Genomic DNA, 26,874 nt, shown 5'->3' with positions numbered 1-26,874 from the left:
TTGCTTTGCTATAAAATACTGAAATGTAATTGGCAGAGCTGCAGATATTTTTCAGGGCTTTGTTTTCAGCATTAATGCTTAAGGGCACATTAAAACTTAGAGGTAAGACTACTTCTTAGAGTAAAATTGTATTTTTCATGCTAATGTCAACTCAAATTACTTGTAAATGTCAGCCTAGATAATTTGACTTTTTCGTGTATCAGATGTGACCTTTTGGTTTTCTAATGAAGTCTTAAAGTATTTATTGCCAGGATATGTTTTTAGTGTCTGTTTTACCTTATTATTATGCACTTGGATAAAAGTACGTTCTAGGACTGTTCTGGAGTCAAGAATATGTTTGGCTTTGATGTTCGTATGAAAAGGCATTCTGAATCTGCCAAAGCAGTAATGATTCCCTGCTGTTGCTTCAAAATATGTACCAAAACCCCAATTTCCAGTAGTCTGCCTCTCAATACAGCAGTAGATGCATTCTTTCCTGCAACACAGAGAGCAGAGGACTGATTTACATGATTAGCTGTGACCTGCATGGGAGCAGCTGCCTTCCCTTGAGTCTGGCCTAACGTGCTCTTTCACCAGAGAGTATAATACTTCACTTCCAGATCTACATAGGCTTTTTATAGTCACAGCTAATCAATTTTTAATTGAAAAAATATATGGAATTTCAAAAGCCATATCATGAGCATTTCAGATTTCAAACCTTGGCTGTAATTGCTTCCCTTTGGTGTGCCCACCATGGCCCTCGTTTTCCAGAAGTGCTGCATTCTGTGTCCCCACTGAAATGTCAGGACTCACAGATACAGGTACTACACACTTCTGAAGACCTGATATTTAGTTCTGAAAAAGCACAATTAATTTAATACCTCTCCAAGTATTTAGGTAGGACTGCAAATAAGGCATTAGTGTTTCTATTTTATATGCTCTGTCTTAAAAATTAGGGTAGGTACAGTAAATAGATCTACAGTAAAGGTAGATACCTGTGGATTAAAAAAACCCCACAATATACGACCCAAAACTTTATTTTGATGGTGTGTATGTGTGTGTGTATACATATACACATATATATATATTAAAAAAATCTCACCAACTGTTACACAATTTTAGTTTTTACTAGAAAGTTTCAGAATAATTTGAACTTGTGGATATTGGTATTATACTGCAGAAGAATGTATTAATTATGGGGAACAAATCAGCACTTAGTTGCCATCAAGAATTAATTTCATAAAGAATACAAATGATTGTTGTCCTGCTTGTCTTAAAAGTGGGAATGAGCCTGAAGAGCACAGCCTGAGATCAATCAGACAAGAATGAAAAGGGAAAACTATTCCTGAGACAAAGTCTAGATTTTAGAGAGGCCAGCCTTTGCAGTATGCCTGTCTTTGACTGCAGGGGCTGGATTCATCCATTGATGTCCCAAAATGACAATCTCTGCTGTGCTGGCAGATGACTGTTTGTGTACCTTGGGTTTTATTTTGAGGTCTGTGCCTACTGCTGGTGTTGTGCAGCAGGTTCTTTGCGTAGCTGCAAATAAGTCCCTGGCTGCCTGTAATCCTGAGATCAAAGAGAAGACTGAGCTTTTCTGAAGAGCAATGTGAGTCATCAGGATGTTAATTTGGAACTTTGCAGCCTGTAATTTTTTATTTGTATTCCAGCAGACCCTCAGCACTCCTGATTTTCATAAGCCAAACACCAACCCTTCACTCCTCCCTATTAGGGAGGGTGCCTTTCCAATTCTTAACTCCTCAAGGAGCATCAGTTCCATAAATTTTAACACTGGGGGAGGGAATACAACAACTTTGCAGGGGATGGCTTTTCAAGTAAGCTGCATGACAGATGGAAGCTGGAGGATTTTAAGTGCAGCTAGCTTGATAAATTTTGTACCTTCTATGGGAAAGGTTTATTAAGTAGAACCTTGAAAATGGTTCAGTTTCTAGGCTTTTTGTAGCAGTCTTCTTTAGTCCCTGAAACACAGAGACCTGAACCCAAACGTTCCCATGGTCCCAGGTGACACTGCATCATTCCAGAGTATTGGTTCACAACCTGTCATTTTAAGTGATAAAGCAAAATCAGCTTCCACGTTGGAAAAACATGCATATGGGGAGAGGGAGAGATTGGCAGGATCTCAAAGGCTATGAAGTTCAGGATCAATTTGGATAAAACCCAAATGTTCAGCTTCTTATCTGAGCTGCAGCATGGAGGTCTCCCTGCAAATCCATGTGACACTTCCCAGCACAATCACATATTCCAGCAGTGAGGCTCCCATTCTGTGGCTTTGTAAATCATCCCTGCTTTCTTCCTGCCTTTCATTCCTCTCTTTTGCCTTTTTTCTGAGCTTTTTAAAGAAACCCATTTAATTTCTTGCAATGTTTTCCTTTTCTGAAAGAGGAGCTGCTCTTGCTCTGTGTAGAGGAGTGAGGGAAGCTGGAATCAGTCAGGAGCTGCTTGTCTCCTTCCTGATCTCCTTTCATTTTACAGCAGCAGATGTGCCAGAAAGTTTCTTCCTCTTGCCAGCTTTGGGAGAGGAGCAGGGCTGTAAGCGTTCACCTTCCCCCAGGAGTGAAAGCTTTAGGCAGAGCAGTTGTTTCCACCTTTTGCAAGGTTTCACAGATGGGTTGAGTTCTGATGCACAACAGCTCACTGAGACAGAAAGCCGAGCTGTGTCCAGGATATTGTCACAGTGCCAGCACACTTAAATAAAACCTCACCTGTACCCACCTGAGGCAGCAGGATGTAGTCAGCTGAGGTGGCTCTCTGCTGACATGAATCATGAATAGGGTACTCTGCTACCTATTTAGACCTTTTATTATTGAAGGCATGAAGGTAATTTGTTGTCTGAAAGGGGCCAGGTGGTAAAAACTGTGTTGACCTGTCTTTGTGTTGTAATAAGGTAGCATCACTGCTCAGCCTGCACACAGATGTTCTGGCTGCAAACAGATGCTGGCTTCTCCTGATCATCACATCTGCAAGGGGTCCCTTTCCCCTTGCTCCAGCTAAGCACAAGAAGCTCTTTGCACATCTTTCCTTCCTCCATTCTGTGGGATGTTTGTTTGAAACAAACCCCAGTGTGTTAGACGTGTGGTGGGGAGGATCTCTGGTGCATGACTGCATCTGGGGGCTGGAGGCTGATGGCAGAGAAACAGAGAAGGGGAGGAACATCCTGTGTTGCTCAACTCAAAGGCTGCTGTGCCTTTTATCAGGGTCAGGGGCTTCATTTCTGGTGGCAATATATCGTGGCAATCCTGGAGAATGTAAAGATGCTGGAACACGTGTGAGATGTGTCCATCAGTGCCAACAGAGGCCATCACCCAAGAACTTTAGTGGATACTTTGCCTCTGGTTTGGGGGGAGAAAATCCTGTTGGAAAAGGAAAAACAAATAATAGCAACAAGGTTATGAAAATGGAAAAAGAGTAATAAAAGAAGAGAAAATTATGCCGCTTAATGCACTCAAATCAGGATGACCAAATAACCTCGATTCCAACGATGAGAAAAAGCTGCCTCTCAAAATCAGGGGGTCAGAGGGAAATATTTTTAACAAAGCCTGGAGTGATGCCATAACTCTAAGGATTAATAATAGCAATGCCCAACATTTGAAAAGGATGAGAAATGATGCAAGGAAAATTCCAGGCTGTTAGTGCAAGGCCTCTGAATGTTTTTTCAAGCAAAGACTGATTAAAGACATGTTGTTGAGGGAAAAATGGGATAAAATGTGACACAGATTTTCTAAAGATAGATCTTGCCAGGCTAATCTAATAACTTTTTTGATAAGATAACTGATTTTCTACCCCAAGGAAATTCAATAGAATTTCATCTCTTTGGACTTGAGTGAAGATTTGATACAGTCCATGCAGGGATCTATTAACACAAGAAGATGGGGGTTAGTTAGGAAATTGGAAAGTGAGCAGAGGCTGGCTTTGAGAGAGGTGGCAAGGGCTGGGTTGGCTGAGATGGATTTGCAAGCAGGGACCTTCAGCTCTCATTCTTAAAAACTGGTATTTTTTAATTTTCAGAAAGGGTTTTGGCACAAATCATAGCAGTGTGCTCATGAAGTTAAAATTTGCTGATGCCATGATGCTGAGAGGTATTGTCCTGACAGAGGAAGTTTGGGAAATCATCCAGGAAAAAGTGACCTTGAGGGCTGGGACAGAATAAATGGGATGAAATGCAGTTTTTCACAAATGGAAATGCAGTTCTCCACAAATTGAAGGCAAATGTATTTTTAAAATAAAAATACACAAACTGCAGTGTGTATGTAACATATACACTATATATGCATTTTAATGCATATTGAGAGCAGAGTGTTGGAAGGGTGGTGGTAAAGGCTGTAGAGCAGTATTTAATCTCAGAATGATTGTAAACCACAAAAGTGGATTTTTCCTCAGCCATGAAAAAAGCAAATGCATTTTGAGTCTGCATTGGGAGAGGTATTTCCAGTAGAAACAGAAAAGTATTGGTGCCATGTGAAAGTGGTAGGAAGTGATGTGGAAGCACAAATTCTGTGTCCTGGTCAAAAAAAATATTCCCTTTGGACCAGGTAGAAAGAAATGGGCTGGGGTGATGTGGTTTTTTAACAGAATGTTCTCATGGAGACAAACATGAAGAAAGGGGCTCATTCAGCTGAGCAAAGTGTGTGCTGAGGAAATCTGTGGCTCTTCTCCAGAAATACATCAGGAGTAAACACTTTGGAAGGAAAAATGCACGATTTAAAGGTCAGCATGGGCACAGCAGTATGTGAGTATTAGCAGTCATGCTAAGCTCAGCTTGAAGGTGCAGATGTACCCAGGCCTGGCTGCAGCACAGGATTTTATTATTTATTAACCTGCAGCCCCATGTGCTCCCTCGGCTGCTGCCCTTCGCAGGCTCACCCAGTTGCATTTGCAGCTGTGATCCAGAAAGATCTCTGGGCAAATGCAGGGTCTGAGCACCTTGGAAAATCTGTCTTTAATTGAAAATCAGATCTGATTTCCAATTAGCTTTGTCCTGGGAATACCTAAGTCTACTTTTCTGTCTGGGATCATTCCTCTTAATGAAGGCTCTCTAGGAAAATTGGATTATCCCTCTCAAAATAAATATTATTTCAGCATCCTTGGCTCACTCAAGAGAGCTTTCTTAAAACTATGGAAAGGGTAAAATACAGTGATGTAAAGGGAAGATTTGTTATTTTGTTGTTTCAGAGCAGTCTATACCATTTGCTGTGTCATCCTAATACTATACCACACATGTACAATTCTAACTTTAAAGTGAAAGCAGGAGAGTTGCATTTAATGTTTTATTTATGGAAATCTTGTGCTTGTACTAGAGCATGGAAATACAAATGGACTTTAATAGAGATTAGAAAACAGAAAAAAGCATTTCCACTGCTCTTCCTTCTCTCTTAAAATCTGTTGGGTAAAGGGGCTGAGTTTCTGGAGAAAGAGAGAGAGTATAAAATTGCCAAGAAATTCTGCTATTTAATTAGACACAGCCACCTTCAACTAGGAATGGTTGGTGTTTGCCTAGCTTCTTGAATGTCCTTGTTTTTCCCACAAATTTTCATAATCTTTTAACACCAGCCATGGCTATTGCTGAAATTAGATACAAAAATAGGAGCAGTAGCAAACAAGCTACTTGACAAAATCCAGCAGTCCCTTGGGACAGATGGTGCCAGCAGATGAAGGAGATTTTATGACTTAAGAGTTGGAGCATGGGTTTCTGAGGTGAATCTCAACCTGTCCTGCCAAATGTCTGCTTGAAGACAGCAGTAATAAAAAAAATTATTGAAGGAAGGACCTTGGCCTCACAATCTCCTTCACTTTTAGAGGAGAATACACTTGCATTTTTAGGGGCTTTAGGATCCAGCCTTCTCTTTCCCATTGCAAGCAACATCATTATTGCCATCTCATATGCTCTGTCCCCTTTATTGCATTCCTGAATGTCCCTGTGTTACGTTCCTGAATACAATAATCAGGATATGGATAACACACCATTTCCCACTCATTAGAGAAGACTTGTACTATCTATTTATATGAAAGATGAGTCTTTCATATACTCATATACTGAAACTTTCCTATGGTACTGTGACCTTGTTCAAAATCTGAGCTCAGATTTAATTGTGAACACGGTTCCTGACCTATATACACAGAATTGGAGTATTAAGAGTGTTTTGAAATACAGATTTGGGTCTTGGCTTGATAGTCCCATCACTTTTTTAATGTGTTTTCCAGTATTTGTAACCAATTTATTCTCAGGCCTTTGGCAAGAATAAGAGTTTGGATAATAAACATTCAGAGTATTTTTTTCTTGTCTTAATTTAGCTTGTGATTAAAGTAAATGGAGATATTCTATTTCTGCAATAAAAAGTACTGCTCTTCATCACTTTGATCAACATGTTTGTGCCTACATTTCCCTCTCTCCAAAACTGAAAATGCAAATAATTGTCTCAATATAGTATTTATATTGCAGTTCTATTAATATCAGCATTATAGTCCTTTGTAAAGCACTGCATTGGAAAAAAGAGTGCTCACAAATTTAAATCAAATTGTCTGCTGCTCCTACTCTTGCTGTTTGTGTCTGTAGTCTCACTGAAGAGCCCCAGGCAAGGAACAAGACCCTTTTGTGCTATGGGCTGTGCAGACCAGATCAAAACGGTGAGCCATGACCCCAAGAAACTCAGCATTGCAAATGCATGTATATTGCTGCCTGAAAGACAGCTCCTTCCAGGCTTCCAACCAGCTGAACTATAATTTCAGACTCAAGACCTCATTTGTATTTAGGACAAACTGGGTAAATTCTACAAAGCTGAAGAGATGGGTCTTATTAGTAGATTATCACTCTTTCAGTCAGAAGGGCTGGTGATGGAGTCCCAGGTGAACAAACAAGGTTCTGATGCTTGGCTATCAGTGCAGTGATCTGTTCATTTGAGCCGTGGGGAGTGTTTGTCCTGCTGCTCGTCACAGACTGCACTCCATTTCTTTTGAACCAACTGCGTCTACCAGTTACGATGGAAACACTTTGCCTTTGAATCATCCATTTTCCCAAATGTATTCAACCCATGAGTAACTTATTAAAGATCTGCACAGACTCCCTCTTAGCCAGAGTGAAAATGGAAAAAAACCAACATCCCTTGTGTTTAAAGCGCTGCTGTAGAAGTGCTGTGTTATGTTTTTGTAATGTGAGTTTGGGAAAAGAAAAATAATTTGCTGTACTGCTGGGACCCATTACAAATGAAGAAGATTATCTTTGACTCCTTTCAGAGGTTTGAGTACATCAGAGTATGATGGAGTGTCATGGTCACCATGCAGTGTTTGACAGTGACCATTTGCAAATAATTAATGTTACCATGGCATTCCCCATATAAAGCTACAGTCCATTTAATTATGTGCAGTGGCAACACTGTAATGATCTTGAAGATAACAGCTGTAGAGGCAGTATCTGTCAGGAATTAAAAGAGGACTTGAAGAAAATTGTATTGCATTGTGACTTAAAAAATGTGGTCACAATTTTACAGCAAATGTAAAACTGAGATTATTTCATTTGTTTCTAATTTTTCTTTTCTTTTTAAAGGCAACTCTTGGCTTGCTTCACACTAGGGAAGGGAGGGAGTTGACAGGCTCTGTGACTGAACCCCTAAATTAGAGGGGTGAATTTGCTGTTGAGCACAAGGCCTGCGATATGTGTGTATTATTAATTCAAACATATTATTTCTCAGTTCTGGGAATAAGGGCATTATGCACTGGTGATGGTGGTGGTGCCAAGCAGCCTGCCCAGACCCATAGGTTGCTAAATAGGGAAGTTCAGAATGGACTGTGTCTTTAGAGAGGGGTTATCAGTCTCAGAGGATGTTGGTCAGTCCTGCCTTTGTCACTGTATCATCTCTGGGAAACCTCAGAGTTTGCCTGACCCAGCCAGCAACTGGTGTGGTGATGATGACCTACCATCCTGAGACTAGGTAGAAAAGGAGAAGAAGAGCATTGTCCCTCCATGATTCCCTGTTCTTCCCATCAGCCTTCCCAGCCCCACTGATGAAAATGCACCTTTTCTGCAGGGCGAGGTCTTGGGGAAAGGGTGACCTGTGTGAATGCTGATGGCTGGCACTCACACAGGTCATCCTGGTTTGGCAGCAAACCAGGGTAGCCTTGGAGGGGACATCCTGCTGTTGGGCTGGTGTCAGCCTCCTGTGCACTTGGAAAGATCACAAAGACTTTTTGGCAAAAGCACCCCACGCTGACAGTGCAGCTGGGGAGGGCTCCAGCGCTGTGTGCTCATGTGCTCTCTTCCCTTGCTTAGCAGGCACAGTTTCACAGCTCCAAAAAGTGACCCTGAATATTTAGCTGACTTTACTTGTTCCCCATCAGCTTTATATTTCAAGCTTTTTCCCATCCCTTTCCCACCTCTTCAGAGCTTGTTAGTATGTTTGCTTCAGTCCAAAGTGAGTCTTGAGCAAGCCTGGGAGTATATTCGCTTCCTGGTTTTTTATCTTGTGTTCTTTGATGTTTGTGATTCTGGATGGTGTCTACAATGGACTCCCTTACACAGTGTAAGATGGAGCAGACACCCTCTGCTTCTTTTTGGAATCAGTATTATGCAGTGAATGGTACGAAGGAGAACTTGGGAGAAAATGCAGTGCTGTGTTGCCTTAGATTTGACTTTTGATGGATTTGGGTTTTTTTTTAATTTTCCAGTTTTCATTTTGAAATGCGACAGCTCGGTCTGTCTGCCATACAGTCCTCCCAGCTGGCCTTCTCCAGTGTTAAAAGTGATGCTGTGCTTTTCTGTTTGTACTTGTAGTTCCTGATCATTTTTGGTGTCTCTTCACTGCGTTTTATCAGTACATGTTAAATCTCTTTTTCTTTAACTCATTCATCTCTCTGGTTTTTTGAGATGTTGTTTTCTCTCCTTGTGCTCTGCTCCTTTCCTTTGTGTCATGCTCCTGTTCTAATAAACTCACCAGTTTGATCACTATGCAGTTTATTAGTCAGCATATGGCAATACTCACACTGGTCCTGCTTGGGGTATAAAAAAGGCAGTGGGCCACTGGTAGTGGTATTAAATTGTGGTTTCTTGTTTTGTGGAACTTGGTCTAGCTCAGACTTTGTCAGCGCTGGTGTCCTACCCCCTGTGCTGCCCAGGCACTCCTCTGCATCCATGTTATTGCTGCACTGTTTTTACAGCTGTAGCACCCTGCAGCCCTTGGACCAAGACACTTATCCCCCCAGCTGATTGAGGAGTACTGATTTGCTGATAGTAAATATCAACAGGAATTTATGGCTGTCCTTCCTTGACTATAGTAAGAGGGTGAACTGATGCATTTTCAGGAGACCAGAGCCACTTGATGGAGGAGTTCCTGATGATTTTTGAACCCATGCCAGAGCAGAGATTTGGGAAGCCCATAAAGCTAGGTGAGATAGATCCTTTCTGTAGTGTGCAACCCAGGTCAAAGTTTGGCTCTTTTTTTGAAGAGGAGATGATCAACTATCATTTCCATGCACTGAGCTGGGCTGACATCATTTGAGCTCTGTCAGAGTCTGACCCATTTTATTCAGTGTGTGTTACATACCTCAGTACAAATGATGAAGCAGTGAATTAACACAGGCAGTGATTCATAGCAGCAGACACCTCTGCAGAGGGTGTCTAGATCTTTCCATAGCTGCACTTTGCTGAGGAACCACCTTGTTTCCAGCCCAAAACCATCTGGGAATGCCATCTGCAGCTGGGAGGTCTCTGCACCAACCTCCCCCCACCTAACTTCTGAACATGCTTTATCTTTGCTGTGCCATAAAGGAGGGCACAGATGATCTCCAGCATCTCATGCTACGGGGGTAACAAGCACCAAATGTTGCTGTAGCTCTTGTGTCAGAAATGTGCCATGTGGTGTGAATGCATTTAGCCTCGATTGCTGCCATGGATCTCGGTGTCAGTGAGCTCAGCCCCACATATGTCTGTGCTGGTTTTGCTTTTTACTTAAACTCAGTCAGAAAGTACTGCAGAAAACCCAGCCTTGCTGTGTGTTGCTTTCTCCCTCTCTGCTGTGGGCACGTTGCTGGTGCAGAATCTGTTGTTGCTGTTGCAGTGTGTTTATTGTGACTGAGTGTTATGCATTAATCTTGCAGCATCCTGTGGTGATGGAACGTCATCTTTGTTCCCCTGAGTGGTGATACTCCAAGCATACCTTTTTTTGCATTCTTAGGACATGAACTTTTTTTAACAGTCAAAACCCAAACTGAGCAGTAGAATGAACATCGCCAAAATATCTGGTGTCCTCCAGACTGGTTGTGGCCCAGCACAGCAGAGAGCAAGTATGAGATCAGATGCCAGTTTCAAACCTGTAGAAGCTTTGATCAAAACGCTTTGTATTTTGCATTTCACTTTCCTTCCTCTGTTGAAAGAGGAAGAGCAGCAACTATTGCTGCATGCCACTGCTTCTATATAAACAGCATATTTGTTGCATAGTGCTGTTAAATATTAAGCAGTGTTATATATTTTATAAAGGTCTGATAAAGCACTTTGAAGAAGGAATTTAAATGATAGTGATGTGCTGTTTCTGTTTTTCTTTTGATTTGCTGGGGTTTTTTTACATATGAAATAGAAAAACAAATATTTGATGTATGCTTGACCTTTTCACTTTTGATCTCTGTTTTGTTTTTCCTTCACAAGTAGCCCCTCATTTTCTGACCTAGCATTTTTGCAGATTTAAAGTGGTGTTTTTCCAAACAGTCCTTTATCCAAGTTCACACCAAAAGTGCTTTGGATTTGGACTCCACCCTCTGCCCCAGACACTCCTCAGCATGAAAGAAAAGCAAATCTGGCTTTTAGCAAGATGAAACCAGCTTGGATAAACATTAGATTTGAGTTGCCTGGCTCTCTCTGGAGCTGTAGATTCACATCTTGGCTAAATAACTCCTAGCCCTTCTTTCATTTGAAATGCATATCAGTCCACAGTTTGAAGATCTTTTGAATAAGACCTTGAAAGAACGACATCTCATCTGTAAGACACAGCCAGCAAGGATTTGTGGTGTTTTGCCGTGACTGCCTGGCGAGATTGTTTACTCCCCAGGTGCATGGCAGTCTCATGTACATGTGGCCCTGCTTGGAGCAGGTGCCTGCCAGAGGTGCCGCTCAACCTCAGCCAGCCTGTGATTCTGTGACTTGCACTTTGTGCTCCAAAAAACCTTCCTGATTACTGAGACTATGCTGGTAAGATCCTTGAAGGTGTTTGGAGTGACATTATTTTCTCTTTGGTGTATTGTCAATGATAATACATCTGTTTGATGTAAGTTCAAAGCTTACTGAAGTCACTGAAAGTTTTCAAGGATCGGGGGAACTGGATAACCTTGCCACGCAGTGACAAAACTTATGGTGAGAATGTATTGTGCATTGCCTAAACAGGGAATCAAAATCAAGTGAAAGCTGTGCTTTTTTCCCCCAGTTTTTGTTGAAATTTATAACTCATCCCATGAAAGACAGACCAAGGGCAGTCTCCCATTAGCTTGCATTATCATTTCCCATTCAGCGTTTCCCTTGCACATGCAGGTCAAAGGAGAATGGATGCGTGCATGACCTAAATCCTTCAAAACCAGGGCGCAGTATTATTTTCCCAGGGAGGTCTGTCCTCTGGTTGTCCTCTGAGGGAGTTGGTTTCTCACCCCGCAGGATCGACGACTGTTTCTGTGCCTCTCGGAAGCTGGATGCAGTTGCCACTGAGGCCAAGTTCAAGCAAGACCTGGGTTTCCGGATGCTCAACTGCGGCCGGACGGATCTGGTTAAGCAAGCCATATCCCTGCTGGGGCCAGATGGGATCAACAGCATGAGCGAGCAGGTAACGGGACAGACATGTACAGAAACAGCTGTGGAATGGGAGAGTTTTGTCTGCTTGGCACAGGAAATGAGCCCCAGCTTTCAGCTCTACGTAGACAGGACCTTAATGCTTCCCCTTCATTGAGTTAAAGCACTGCCAGGTGAATGCCTATGTTGTGAGGTCATTTTGAGTTCTATTGATTTGCCAGTACTGAGGTAACTCAACATGAGGATGACTGCATCCCCTGAAATCTTCTTAACAGTGAACTGAGTCGAGTGAAGGCAGAGGAAGATCCCCAGAGAGCTTGGTGTTGAGCTGAATACTTAAAACTGCTTCAGTGCTGTGCACAGTGCTGTGAGACAGGGCTTTGTGAGGTGAGCAGCCTTGCACTGCACACAGCTCTGGGATCTGTGCACCGCCCAGCCTGTCAGTAAATGGTTAATTTCTGGTGCTCTTTAATGGATTTCAGTCCAGTTCGAACAGACCTCGAAAACATGAAAGTATCTTTTCAGTTACCCCTCCACTGGTCATTGTTGCCAACATCCACCAGTTGAAGAGCCTAAATTTCCTTGGAGTTACACCTCTGTGGGGCTGGTGGTTGTGGCTGGGGATAAGGCTGCCCTCTGCAGCTACCTACTGGCAGCTGTCTGCAGGACTGTGGTGCTCACCGAGGTGATTCCCCCTTCCCAGAGGGAGATGAGGGCTTTGAAAACTAGCCTTTCCTTTTGAAATGACCTGACCTTTCTGGTGCCCCTGATGAAAGTTTGTCGCTGCATGTTCCAAGAGCTGTGGCATCTTTTTTGACAGGAGCTGGATGGCTGCCACCTCTCAGGTGGTCACAAGGGACAAGATCTGGACTGTTCATGGGTTAGGTCTTCTGAGATGAAAGCTGTTCCAGGAATGTGATTTATGTTGCTGTTCAGTAGCTTCAGTCTGAGTTAGTATTGTGGATTCATCTGAGAAAAGATTTAGAAGAGGGCAATATTTCCTGCAAAAAAATAGTATCAGACTGCCTATTCCAAGGTTCATACTTTTTAAAATTACTCTTATTTTAAGTTAGTCTGAACCTGGAAACTTCTCACAGCATATTTCCTCTATCCTCCAGGCTGAAAACTGGGAACACTCTGGCTTGATTCATCAAAGTACCTAATCATATGCTTAACTCTGAACACGTGCTTTTACATCCTATTTGAGCAAAAATTAAGCCTGTGCTTAAATGTTTCGCTGGATCAAATGTCCCACATCTTGCAGGACAGAGCCCTAAGTCATACAAAGCTGAAAGAAAGACAGTAATTTCATATTTTGCCAAAAGCCAAATGCCCTTTGTGTTGATTGCACACATTGTTACTGTGTCCTGTGTGTGCTTCGAACTCTAATGTTGGGCTCATTAAAAATCCATTCCTCCCACGTGCAGAGGGGGGTGAGTGGTGCTGCAGCACAAGGCTGAGCTGCGGGGCCAGCCTGGGGAGACTGGCAGAGGCAAAAGCACAGGGACAGCAGTGCAAGTGAAGGGGAGGTTAAAATCCTCATTAACTCTTTAAAACCCTGACGCTGCAGCATGACACTCTGGACCCATTTTAGTCAGTGTTAAGTCCTTGTTCAGCTGCAGCAGGATCAGGACACCTTGCTTGGTTTGCAGGCTGAGCTTTTGCTCTGGATGGAGCAGGACTCCTCACTGTGGCTGTCCACGTGCTGTGTCTTGTAGGGAGAGCCCCAGCACTGGGTTTTCAGATTCTTTTCTACAGATCTGATCAGACCCCTTGTGCTCAATGAACACTTGAATTAATTACCCAGTGATGCCACTTAGAGAAACTGAAACACCAGTTGAAGGAACGTGTTTTAATTTTAAGCTGTTACCCCATCCTCATGTTCCAAGGCCCAAGCACAATTTTTTTTTGGTAATTTGCATGGTCCTGTTTGTTCCCATAGTGTTTACTGACTGCCAGAGGAAATGATTTGCCACTGGCTGTGGCTGAAGTCCTTTCAAATTCTCTTTGCAAATAGCTTCAAGTCACCCAAGAACTCTCCTTGCCTAGGATGAACTTACTTTTTCTCAATAATGGCATGAGGCGCCCCAAGTGCTTATTCCATGAGTACACTGCAGATTGGATCCTGTGACATGCTCCATGTCTTTCAGGGAGGACCTAAGGACCTTGCAGGGATAAACATTAATTTATATTGTCTCTACAGGAGCAGCCTTACCATACATAAGCACCCACTACCTTTAGCCCTTCACACAAACAAGAAAACTGGGGTAGTTCAGCAAAAAGAGTGGTGCTGGGCTCCTGCTAGGAAGAGCAGTGTCACAGCTCGCTGTCTGGCCAGGACAGGTACCTCCAGGTTCCCTGAAAATAACTTCCCTTCATAGCAGCACTTGGGTTAAAGAGCAAATGGACTGTGGTCTGACAGCAGATTTACTGGGGGACTCGAGGCAGGCTGTAAACATGCATCAGAGGTAGCTGTGTGCTTCAGGAGATTTACTGCAAAGCAACTGGTGGCTGTTGGTCAACCCCCCCCTACTGTATTTAATAAGCAGCTTTTGCTGTTATAATTTGCAGTAGGTTTAATAATTTTGTTTGTGGTTTCATCTGGACTCATTACCACAGCCACAGCAGTGCTTCCCTAAAGGGAAATGGTGATCAGGCATAGCAGGTATTTCAGATTAATATAAATTGTATTGTGGTGACTCTGTAGTGAAGGGTTACTTAATCTACTTTTTCTTCAAGCAGGGCCATGTTTTCCTAGATCCAGCAACTTGCAACAAAGCTGTCTGGCATTTCATTTAAAATTAAGTCCATGTTTGCTAGGGAGTGCTATACAAAGCGTTGACATTTCCAGCCCCTTATAGTATCCATGTTGAAAAAGCTGTGCTCAGACCTGGCTGATCTTAAAAGAAGCTTGAGATGTTTTAAAGGCTCTTTCAGTAATTGAAAAGTTAGATTTTAAGACACTCTGATCATAGAAAACTGAACAGAATTCTGGTCTTTCTAAAATACCAGTGGAAATAATGGTTGCTTTGGTGAAAACGTGTCTCTGTCCCCAAAGACAAAAGTACTCAGTTTAGTATACGATGGAGGTGAGGCTGGCAAGCCTTCACTCACCATGCTGAAGACAACATGAAAAATCCAAGCAGTAAGGACAAATGACCAAAAAAATGGAGATTTTTACAAAAATGTTTGACTTTTGCTACTCTGAGGGGCATGTTTGTAACAGAGGTAATGGCTTTTATTAAATACATGCTGTTAGTCTTGGTGATATATACTTAAATAATTGTTTTTTTAAATCAAAGAGAGTTCTGTGTTAAATTTGTCAATTCCTTTGTTTTTTAACTCCAAAAAATGACTAGGGCATGACTCCACTGATGTATGCTTGTGTCAGGGGTGATGAGGCTATGGTGCAGATGCTGCTAGATGCTGGAGCAGATCTGAATGCTGAGGTGAGGACTTTTTGTTGGTTGTATCTTTTTTCTGTTGTTTGTTTACATCTTAAACTACCCCCTGAAAATGTAACAGAGCGAAAATCTCAAGAACGAAAAAGAAAACAAATCTGTTTTATCCAGGATTGGGACCACTTGAAATGAACAGTGAAATCAAATGGCATTAGGTTAACACAGGGTTCCACTGCACAGAAGGGGTCCAGCCACTGGAGTTAACCCACAGGTAACAGTGATTAGTTGTGTTTGCACACTGCAGATGAATGCAGGCGTTAATTGGCACTAACCCTGAGCACAGCTCTAATGCTGCTACAAGGACTCACTGAATCTCAGCTGACTTTAAATGGAGAAGGTGAAAGAAACACCCATCTGGTAACTTGCCAAAGCTCAGCATTTCTATGCATATGGATGTTCCAAGTAAGCATCCCCAGCACACAAGAGCCATATAGTTTCCACTGTTTTGTTTGACAAAGTCCCTTGGGCTAAAAAACTGTTGGATGAGGAGCTTGAAGCTTCCAGAATGTAAATGTCTCATTGATGAATGCATATCACAAACTCAGACAATCTGTCCACCAAAGAGATTGTTGTCCAGCTCAGTGCAATGCAGGTATGTACATTTTTAAAGAGCCATTTAAAATCCGTGTAGAGTTATTTGTTAATTATTCCAGTTTCAATTTGTTGAGGTCATGAGTAAATTAAGCTGTCTGCTTCACTTATCTGTGTTCCATCTGTTCTGTTTGGACTTGAACGAGCTGATAAATTGGAGTCACTGCTTCAGACAGACGTTTTGCACTTTGAAAAAGTCAAATTTAAAAAGTAGAAAGGGATGTCACCTGTAGGAGACTGGCAGTGTTACTGCCATGTCATGGAATCAGCTGGTGATTTCAGTTCCCCACAGTCAAGCACACCACCCTCAAAGCTGGCAGTAGCTGAACAATTGAACCCTAGTCAGTCCAAAGACTGGATGGGCAGGGAGGCTGATATCTGCCTTAACCCTGCCTTATGGCTCAAATGTGAGGTGGCATTATTTGGTTCCTAGGATGAATTTTCATTAGGAGCAGCCCTCCCGATTGCTCCAGTAATCTTCCGGGCTTGAATCAAATGCAAATTTAAACAGTTTTGTCTTCCTGAAACTGCTGACATATGAGAGAACAGCTCCAGTGAGGAATGTGAACCTCCTCATTTCACTGCTGTAGAGTATTTGCTCTAAAATCAAATGAAAACACTTTTGGACAAGAACTGTGAATAATTATGGCGTGCAATTATACGATGATTTGTGCACACCACAACCAACTGTGCAAATTGGGCAATTATGGCAAAAAAAAAGGCAAATCAACCATGAACAAAAATAAATACTCTGTCAGGTGCTGCATAATTTTCTTCCTTTCACTTTGCAAATATGTTTCTAAAAGTAGCCTCAAATGCTGGGCACCTCCCTTTTTGATTGCCCACCCTTCGTGAAGATGGACTCATTTCCAGATGTGCTGAGAAGCTGCAGTTTGCTCTGTACCCAGTGGGACCTGTAGCTGCTCAGCCAGTTTCATCCTTAAAAGCTCATCCAGGCACAGGTCTTTTGCAAACACTATGTCGGAGAGAACTCTGACTTGGGAAAAAAAAAAAAACCAAAAAAACCACAACACACCAAGAAAAAAACAACAAAACAAAAAGGAGCAAAGGAGTTTAAATGACTTAATTTTCTTTGCTGCTTTCCATGGACTGCCCTGAACAGTGGTGGGCGTCATGCTTGAGGAGGAGCTGGATGCATTCACTGAGCCGTGGTCCTGCCCATCCTTCCCCTGTGCTGCTCTTGCTCCACATCCCAATCCCCAAGGCTCGAGTTGCTCAATCCTCTTCCTTCTGACCCAGCTCAGCCCCTGAGCAGCCCTGTGTCCTTGTTCAGAGGCCAGCATAGTCCTTGTGGTGCCCTTTGAGCTCTCTCTTTGGCAAATCTGGGTGGTACCAGCCAGGTGCTGGTGCAGATCTGGTAAGCCGTGGGATTTGCACGGGGTCTTCAGACTTTGCCCTGATCCCTGTCCTTAGGACTGAGGGCCTGCTTCTGGCAAAACGCTGCATGTGGCGCTTGGAAATGAGAGCTTATTTAAAGACTGGCCCTGCTCCCCTGTGTGGACTAAAGTACTTCTGACTAGTGAAAGCAGAGCTGGCTGGTGAGACAGAGATGGTGCATCTTTTACTCTGATTTTAGTCCTCCTCGGAAGATCAATAACAAGATTTTGAATTTTATTGTCACACTCCATCTGAGTGTGCAGCCTTGGATTGCAAATGTTCATTAGATTCTACCAGCTCTGTGAACCTCATCAATATTAATACCCCCATCATTAAGACAGGGAAACTGAAGCAAAGAATGATTATTCATCTTCCCCAGTGTCTGCATTAGAGGCACCAGGCACTAAGGCATAGAAAATAGAAGAAGCAAACTGAAGAATAGCATTTTGTTTTCTAAGGATACAGTTTGCATCTCTTTTAACTGTCACCACCCAGCACTTTTAGCTCAACTCAGACAGGAAAAGGCAGTAAAAAGGAGATTTTCTTAGACATTTCTGAAGTGACACTCTGACCCATCACTTTTCAGACTTTTTTTTCCTCTCTGGTGAGAGGGGAGGAGCCTGGAAGAATGCCTGCAAACTCCGGGGTAGGGCTTGTCATGTGTCTTTCATGACAGCAGTGACAAAAGTACTGATTTAAGTGCAAAGAAATTTGGCTGGGCCTGGGGCAATCCCAGGATGGAGGACTGTTGGTATGTGGCCTGATGAAGTCAGTGGGAGTGGTCCTTAGCTGTAAGTGTCCTGATCCATCCTTACTTCCCCAGTGTGTGCTGTTATAACCAGCTGTGGATGTTTTGCCCTTGTGCAAAAGAATCTGGTGGCCAGTGGTTTAGATGGAGCTACAGTAGTTGGTAAAAGACTTCATTTGGTAAGAACTCAAATCAAGCTGTCAAATCAGCACAAACAGTTTTAATATTGAGAAAAATTTTGCAGGAAAAAAATGAAGCCAATCATTTTATAAAGCACCTTTCCCAGGTTTTCTATTTCACTTACTCCCTCACATGCCTGGCTTTCAGGCAGGTTGAATTTTGTTACATATAGCTCTTTAAAAAAATAACTTTAATTTGTTTATAGGTTGTCAGTACTGCTCATAAATACCCATCCGTCCACCCTGAGACCCGCCATTGGACAGCTCTGACATTTGCTGTGTTGCATGGACATATTCCTGTAGTTCAGGTATTATTGTATTTCCCTACCTGCATCTCATTCTTTTTTTTTCTCTCCTCTTCAGTTCTAATTACATCCATCTCAAACCAGCATCCTCTTGTCATACTCATATTGGTTACTTCTGCTTCTTCAAGAGTGTACTGATACATGATAGACTTACAAAGTGAATATGGTCAAACCTTAACCAATATGAGGCTTAAACAGGACAATTTTAAAGCAAAGTTGCACCAAAGAAAGTCTGACAACTCCTTGTGCTCCTTCCTGACCACTTGTTTTATATGTTTGTTTATTCATTCATTGCACTTTCTTACACTGTAATATTCTAGCAAACACAAAACCACTGCCTTGGTGGGAGAGAGGTGGACAACAGCCCTGGTGCTGCTTCAGAGGGGGAGAATCCCTCACTCTCCTTACCCCATCCAAGTGTCACGTGGGATGTGCTGGTTCTGTGCTTTGGCATCTCAAAAGTTGAGAAGGTTTATTCTTCAAAACAGCTGTGTCTGTGACATGCTCAAGCACCAAAACTTGGAAGGCCGTAAGACAGAAATGGCCAGGAGGGGGCTGGAACACAGGCTCCATCGTGCTCTCCTTGGCCACTTTTGTTTTCAGCGTTGTTGCTACATACGTGGAAGTGTCCCCGATGGAGACCACAGCTTTTGGACTCATTGCTGCAATTGGTTCTTAAGAATTGCCTTTCTTTTGGCCATGTCTTCATATAAAAGATGGAGACAATTGAAATCTGACCCATTTTTGGATGGTGCTGGGCTTCTAGAAGACCATGAAGGAAGGATGCTTGTTGGGATAACTTTCTTCCATCTCCAGTGCATTACTTCCTAACACTGACTGTACCCCATTTCCCATTTAAAAACACTGGGTTACACTTTTTTGGCTCTGAAGTTGGACACTGGTGCTTCTGGTGTTTGGCAGTGTAAAATGAGCGAAAAAAGGAATGAATTTGCTCTGTGAAACAATGGGCAGAATTTGCATGTCATGTGTCTCCATTGTATCTGGTTTGCAGATAACAAGAAGCATTAGATTCTCATTTGTCACTGTTCATGAACTCTGAAGACTGTGATACCCCCAGTTGCTCTAAATGGTGAATTTTCTTTCTAGCTATTGCTGGATGCTGGAGCAAAGGTAGAAGGTTCCTTAGATCATGGAGAGGAAAATTACTCCGAAACTCCTTTACAGCTGGCAGCAGCTGCTGGTAAGGGCTTTCTTTTTCCTCCCATTGTAAAAATTCCTCAGCTGGGATATGTGGTTTAGGTGAGCAAATGCTGGGTTTTAAAAGGAGTACAAATGCATCTCTTGCCTTGCAGGAAATTTTGAACTGGTCAGTTTGCTGTTGGAGCGAGGAGCTGACCCCATGATAGGAACAATGTACAGGAATGGCATTTCCATGACTCCACAAGGTGACATGAACTCTTTCAGTCAGGCTGCTGCACATGGACACAGGTAGAGTGGGAACAAGTCTAGTGGCATCCTTCAAGTGCTACTTTTTTGCCTGGGCATCCAGTTTGAGCAGATGGGTGAAATTTCTGCATGAACAATTGAACGTGCCGCCAACTGAGCAGAGACGTAAGGCTTTCTGCTAGCATGTGAATTAAACCAGTTGGTGGTACAAGCTGCGTTTTGATTTCTGATGTGAAAAAAAAAAGGTACGGGACTTGTTGTGGTGTCTTCAATGCAGTGGTTGTTAAATGGCAGCTGATGTGACAGCAGAAAGGAATGTCAAAAACATTCCTTTGGAATTTCTTGATATTTTTCTCAGATTTGAGTGAATTATGTCTGTCCTGCTGCAGCCTTAATTTTGTTGAATAGATTTTCTGCATCTATGTTTACTGTACAGTCCTGTGTGCCTTAATGTTGTTTGTATGCTGCAAATTTGAAAAAGAAAACTACTGAGATGAGCACCTGGCATGCATGACCTTGCAACGCTCAGGAGTTGATGGCAGTGTAATGAATTAGTATCATGATCTTCACACTCCTACTTTTCTGATTGTAGCCATCCAGAGGAACATAGATACAGGTTAGAGACAGTACCTACCCTGTGTTTGCTTAGAGATGAGCTGCCAGTCTAACAACACGCTCCCGGCACGTCAGGGCGGGTTCAACAGCTCTGTCCATCTGGAGCCTGCGAGGGATCCCTGGCACACACAGGACACTTTGGGTGTTCAAGTCTCACATTCACCCAGTGCGAATGGGAGCCACAGGCCCGAGGAGAACCTGGGACTCTCCGTGGCTTGGCTGCGGGCTGTCCATATCACAGACGCTCACTCTTGTGTTCTTACCTGTGTAACACTCACACACACCTCCTTCCTTCCATCTCTGCCCTAAATTTGTTGGGGACACACCATGCTGCAGTGTAAGCGGGAGCAGGGGGGACACTGGCCTACAAGGAGGGTGGGCTGGCAGTCAGTCTGGTTTCTCTTCTCACAGCTGCAAAACCAAGGGAAACTGCTGAGGTTGATGAGTTATGCTGGTGTGAGCCTGAGGGCACAAAGTCTCTGAGTTTGGGCTTTGTTCTTTGATGGCCCAGCTGGATCAGTGGTTTTGTAGAGTAGTCCCAGCTGTGCTTGAACCTGCCCTGACTGGCCTTGTTGAATGTCTAGCTGCTCTAGCTTTCCCAGACTGCTTTGAGTGTGAATCGAGTGGTGGTGCTTTCAGTAGCTCCAGGCAGCTCCCTTTTCAGGTGGCTGCCATGGTGGGAGTCTCAAGAGCTTGTCCAGAGGCACCTTGGCCTTCCCTGGTTGCTGAAGAAGTCTTGAGTCGCGTTTAGCTCACGAGTCTTTGTTCCCACAAGATGCCACCACTTGTGCGACATCTGTGCAGTTCGTGTCACGACAGCGTGACTTGCAGACATGTCCCAGGCAGTGCAGGTGGGCTACAGGAGCTGTGCTTGCCTTAGGTCTGCTCTCAGCTGGTTCTGCCATTAGCTGGAGTAATTTCTTGGGTAGGTGTCCTAAGTTGCCACACAGCAAAGTAAGCCCAGTGCAGTGAAAGCCTGGCCACTGACTCTGCTCTCCCTTTCCTCTCCTCTCCTGCCCCCCACCTCTGCCATGCTGTGATTGACAGGAATGTTTTCCGCAAGCTGCTTGCTCAGCCGGAGAAGGAGAAGAGCGATATCCTGTCCCTGGAGGAGATCCTGGCCGAGGGCACGGACTTGCCCGACTCAGCAGCAGCTCCACTCTGCGCCAGCCGCAACAGCAAGGCCAAGCTGAAGGCCCTGAAGGAGGCCATGTACCACAGCGCCGAGCACGGCTACGTGGACGTCACCATCGACATCCGGAGCATAGGTCAGTCCTGGGCGCCTTCCTCTGCTTCGGCCGGGGAAGGACCACTGTGAGAAACATGTCCCTCCTGGCGGGCTGTGCTTAAACCGACCGTGGTCACATCTTCCTCAGCTCCTCTGGAATAGAAGGTGGTGGGAGATCTGACAGGTTCCCAGCCCGTTCCAGCTCCACAGCACACCGTGTTCAGGGGCCAGTGGCTTCTTTCTGCAGGACACAGTGGTTTTCAGGAGCCATCTGCACTGCTGCATGAGTGTAGCTCTGGGGCAATATTTAGCTGTCATGGGCCACCTCCAGCTGCTTCTCTTTGGCACCTGCTTTAAAGCAGTCCACCATTAAAACAGCTTTATTTTCCAAGACTCCGAAGGCAGGAGCAGGGAGCTGACTCCTTGATATGCCAGCTCTGCCAGTGAGGGACTTGAACATCATACCCTGTGAAGTTGCTTCTGCCTGTGGGTAGGGTGGTTGTGTGACGCAGATGGAAATCGATCTGGACTGTGTGTTTACCATCCCCATTCATCTGTTTACAGAGAGAGAGAGACCCAGGTGCCTGGTGTGCCTCTGCCTGGGGCAGTGCTCCAGCCCTGGGGCCATGGGATATAGGTCAGAGTGTGCAGTGGGCTGTGCAGGCAAAGATCTGGAGATGAATGAGAGGAGCGTGGCAGGGGTGCTCTGCAGGCATTGAACATTTTCTGACATGGAAGGGAAAACCTTCACTTGCCAAACACCAGGCTTGTATTTCCTTCCACTCCATTCTGTAAGGGCAGAAAGTAGGTCACATCCAGCCTCATTCCTGCAGAGGTACATTAGCTCCATGTGCTTTCTCATTCAGTGCATGGGAGCAGTTCCCTTTAACTTCCTGGAGAGTGGTTCTGCCATGACAAGCTGCTTGAAAGGGCTGATCTGCTTAACTCACTCAGTGCTCTTTAGGGAAAATACTAATGATCAGGAGAGGACATGGGGTATCACTTAAAGCAAGTTTTAATCTGAAGACCACCAATTTGAATCCAGGTTGGTAGTGACCAAAATCAGGTTTTTTCACCATTTAATGGCTCTCCAGGGCCACATTCAAACAAATGAGCTAGTGTAAATCTAGTTTCCAAAAGGCTTTTGCAGCACAGAACACCACAGCAATTACCACAAATTGGTAGTCTCAGCAGAGAAGCTGAAGGCTAGATGAGCAGAGAGACCACAGTCTTCTCTTAGCAGTTGGAGGAAAGCCTCTGTGCATTAGCTCTGGGATGCACTGATACCCATCAGCCTTCTCAATTAGGGATAAATAGGAATTTGATTTCTTGAATGATTTGGCAGCTTTCGCTTAAAATCTTCATATCAGTAAAGGTAAAAAGCAGAAGGGCACGTCCTTGCCAGGGGCTGGGAATGAGCTGTGTCCTCGCTCTGCAGGCGTTCCCTGGACACTGCACACGTGGCTGGAGTCTCTGCGCACGTCCTTCCAGCAGCACCGACGGCCCCTCATCCAGTGCTTGCTGAAGGAGTTCAAGTCCATTCAGGAGGAGGAGTACACCGAGGAGCTCATCACACAAGGGTTGCCTCTGATGTTTGAGATACTGAAGGCCAGCAAGGTAGGATGAAATTGTGTGCTGTAAAGCAAATCTGCCTTATTCCCATCCTGTAAGACACAAAAGAAAGCTTGCAATACTATTTTTGAACAGCTCTCCCAAAGGTTGTTTAGACTGCACAGGATTATTGTTATCTGTATTATGTATCTCGGGCTTTTTCACTGTGGAAGCATGGGTTATAAACACACAGGCTAATCAGCTCCTACTAGAACAGCCTAATAACAGGTGCTAACAGTAAGCTGGAGAGACAACAAAAGCTGGTACATAGTGGTGAAATTAAAGTCAAAAAGGTCATGGCAGTGTGGCAAGAGATGTTGATAACGAAGCCAACCCAAAGAATAATTTCACCCAGCTTGTTTTACAGAAACGTACAGCAAAGCTAATATCCGTGTTTACTTTGGATTTCTTTCGTCTGTCATGATTTTCTCTTCCCTTCATGTGGGATTTGGACTTCTAAAACTTGTGAAGAGACTGGTTTCTACAAGCAAAGAAAAGGATAATTTTTCAAATGTTCTGTGTGTGCGGGTTCCCCAGATTTATTCTTTCAGCTGACATTTTTTTAGCCTAGCAAATCAGACTAATTAAACCTTTCCAAGGAGGTACCATTGAGTATGCAAGTGTCATGGCAAAAGGGATGATCATGGAGCTGGCAAGGAGAGGGAAATGTGAAGAATCTAAAACTTGTTAACCAATAGTGTCTTCTCTGCTGGTCCCCCGTCATGGCAAAAGGGATGATCATGGAGCTGGCAAGGAGAGGGAAATGTCTTACCTAGTGAAGAATTTAAAACTTGTTAACTAATAGTCTCTTCTCTGCTGGTCCCCGTGGGAGTCAGTCACTCCCAAGGAAGGCTCAGTCACTGTCTACTGTTACCAGAATATCATTGTAGTGATGAAAAGCATCACAATTATTTGATTTGTATTCTTTTTCCTAATACTCCACAATACATGTTGGTATGGCCTTCTAATTGTTAAACTGAAAGTAAGTAACTTTTATCACCCAACTCTATGTAACAGCAAGGAGCAAATAGCGAAAAAGGGAGAGGTTCTGGTATAGGTACTCAATACTAAATATTCCAGACTTGCTGTAGCTAATGATGGCCTACATGGATTTATTTCTTGTATCTTGCTGCAAAAGCAGGCTTGGACTAGAATCCTGAGCAAATCCTGCATATTTGTTCCAGCATTGTTCTGATTTTTGCTCCCATGAGCCTTGCCTTTGCAATTAGTTTGTATTGGATGAGTATTTATGGAGAATATTTTGAGATAGGTTTTAGGAAATTGTTCCAAATCCTAGGATTTGTAGATTCCTTGTTCTGTACTCACTTGGGTTAATGTATGTTCATCCAGAAACTACCAGCAAAGTGCTGTTTGGTTTGAAAGTTGATATGAAGCCAATCATACTGAAAACTTAACAGAGAATAAGTTTAGGCCTTGTAATCTAGGATGAGGCATGACTTTAATCTCTTTTCTCCTGGGTGGCTGAAGGCAAGGCCAGCAATCATCATTAGAATAAATAATTTGCATAGGATTATATCTTTAGTACATCTACGTGTTCCACAGTCTGTTGTAGGAGACCTGGGAAAAAAATAAGACTGCTACCTTCTGCTTTGGGTTAACTTAGAAACCTAAAATATGGAGGGGCAAAACAACTGAAGTATCATGAAAACCCCTACATGATGAAGAAATCTGTGCTGATCTTTATGCCTGCCCCTGGGCCTGGGGGAACTGCCTGTCTTCATACATATTCACAAACACACACTACACAGTGTTTCATAGTCTTAGAAAAAATAATTAATCATTCTGGGACACTGTAAGGGTTTACAAATTGTCTGCAAATGTTATGAATTATTGTGGTGGTCTTGTCCAAATGGCCTCTTACAAAGCTTTCCCAGACAGAAATGAGGAAAGAGACTATGCAGCCCTTTGGAAGGAATCTACATAAATTCATTTGTAGGAGAATGAGCCAATAAAAGTTCTCCCTGGTCACTCCATAGAAGGCAGCTGAGGAGAGCTGAGATTTAAAGGATCTTCTGTTCCCCTTCTCTGGAAGGGCTGAGAGCAGAGATTTGTGTGTATACCCACAGAATAGAAATCTCCTTTAAGAGGTGCACAAGGGCCATAACTGTGGTTCACATCCCTCTCTCTTGACAGCAAACTGTAAAGCTCTGCATTTTGTAGAACTGTGGAGAGAGGAGCTTGATTTGCCCACACGGACATGCTTTTCCCTGTGGGCTGGAAGCTTCGAGAGAGATTATGACTCTTGCTAAACATCACAGTCTGGCCCAGTACATTTCCTTAATGAGTTTTTCAGGGCAAAAAGTATAAAATAAACAACTAGGAAGCAGAGAGCCACTTAGCAGTTCTTTGCTGATGTAAAACAAGATGTCCCATTTGCTACATATTGTGATGCTCGGTATATTTTAATTGCATGGCAACTTGCACCTCGTAGAAATGGCATTTTGCGTTCCTATAAATAGTTCCAGCTATCCCATAATCTCAGAACAATTTACTAATATTAATGAGTTGAGACTGAAAGATCTTATCTTCCCTTCATCAACAGGGAAACTGAGGTAATTAAACAGGCAGATTTTCAGTGTCTCACAGAGTGATAATCCCAGTCTCAGAGGCTGTGATAACCTGGATAAGCCAGACAGCAATTCATAGTGTTCAGTAATTTGGCCAGAGAAACTCCCCAAAGATCCCATGGAAACATAAGGGCAGGTCTCAGGGTAGGAAGTAAACTTTCTGCCCCCACCTTGTGCTTTGCATTGTCATGCAAAATGTTCTTGCAGGTTCCCAGGCCATGCAAAAAAAAAAAAAAGGCCAAATGCTATAGATATGAAAATATTAAAGAAAATATAACCAGTGTCAGGTATGAGGAATCCCTTTTGTCTTACAGATGGTTTATAAAATGCCTGTTTCTAGAGGATACAGATGTGAGGGTTTATGTGGGAGCTCTGCCAGCACTGATGCTGGTGACCTGTAGGGTGGCAGGGTGGAACTCCATTCCCATCTGTGTGCTGGGATGCTGACAGTAGAAACAAAAAAAATTGCAGAAGTCCTGATGCTGTTACACAGAACAGCAACAAAAATCGGTGAGTCAGGCAAAACTGGCTGAGCTGAAGTCCCTGGATTTATTGCCTGTGTTCAAGCTGTGAAGTCAGTGGGGGAGAACAGTGTATAGGTTGCACATGGGTTGTTCACTGCTGCACTGAAGCCCTGGAGGAAGACTTCCAAAAGCACAGCTGAAGGTTTGATACCCGGCTCCTGGTGGCTTCCAGTGGGATGGAGCTCTTTCATTTCCTTTCATCCCTTTAAATGTCTTCTATCAGCTGCACCATTGAGAATTGCATGGGGAGTGGGGAAGTAGCAGTGTTTCCATGCTGCTGAGGCAGAGCTGTGAGGACAGAGAATCAGTCTGCAGTTGCTTCCTCTGCAGCTCCTGCTGTCCTGCAGTGAGTTTGGGTCATCACCAAATTAAAGATCAGGGTCAAAGCACTCTGGGAAAAGCAGCATCTGTGACAAAGACATGGAGAGCTTAGTTTAATGCACCTCTCCTAAAAGCAAGCAAAA

The 26,874-nt window shown here is 43.5% G+C and overlaps 1 protein-coding gene across 3 annotated transcripts in view; it reads left to right on the top strand.

The window, feature by feature from the left end:
* Positions 1-26,874, top strand: part of BTBD11 (BTB domain containing 11) — a 167,380-nt gene that overhangs the window by 117,876 nt on the left and 22,630 nt on the right. Inside the window, exons 5-11 of one of the 3 annotated variants that reach the window (XM_039725564.1) lie at positions 11,624-11,789; positions 15,115-15,204; positions 18,339-18,440; positions 19,545-19,638; positions 19,751-19,886; positions 21,507-21,727; positions 23,126-23,304. In XM_039725564.1, coding sequence (XP_039581498.1) covers positions 11,624-11,789; positions 15,115-15,204; positions 18,339-18,440; positions 19,545-19,638; positions 19,751-19,886; positions 21,507-21,727; positions 23,126-23,304 — 988 coding nt within the window. The remainder of the gene's footprint in view (positions 1-11,623; positions 11,790-15,114; positions 15,205-18,338; positions 18,441-19,544; positions 19,639-19,750; positions 19,887-21,506; positions 21,728-23,125; positions 23,305-26,874) is intronic. The other 2 variants (XM_039725565.1, XM_039725566.1) reach the window with 2 other exon arrangements.

This window comes from Passer montanus, unplaced genomic scaffold (genome assembly GCF_014805655.1).
Source record: "Passer montanus isolate IOZ18808 unplaced genomic scaffold, ASM1480565v1 scaffold55, whole genome shotgun sequence".
Classification (NCBI taxonomy): Eukaryota; Metazoa; Chordata; class Aves; order Passeriformes; family Passeridae; genus Passer; species Passer montanus.
Note: the sequence above shows the minus strand (reverse complement) of the source record. Positions and strands in the feature narration are given on the sequence as shown.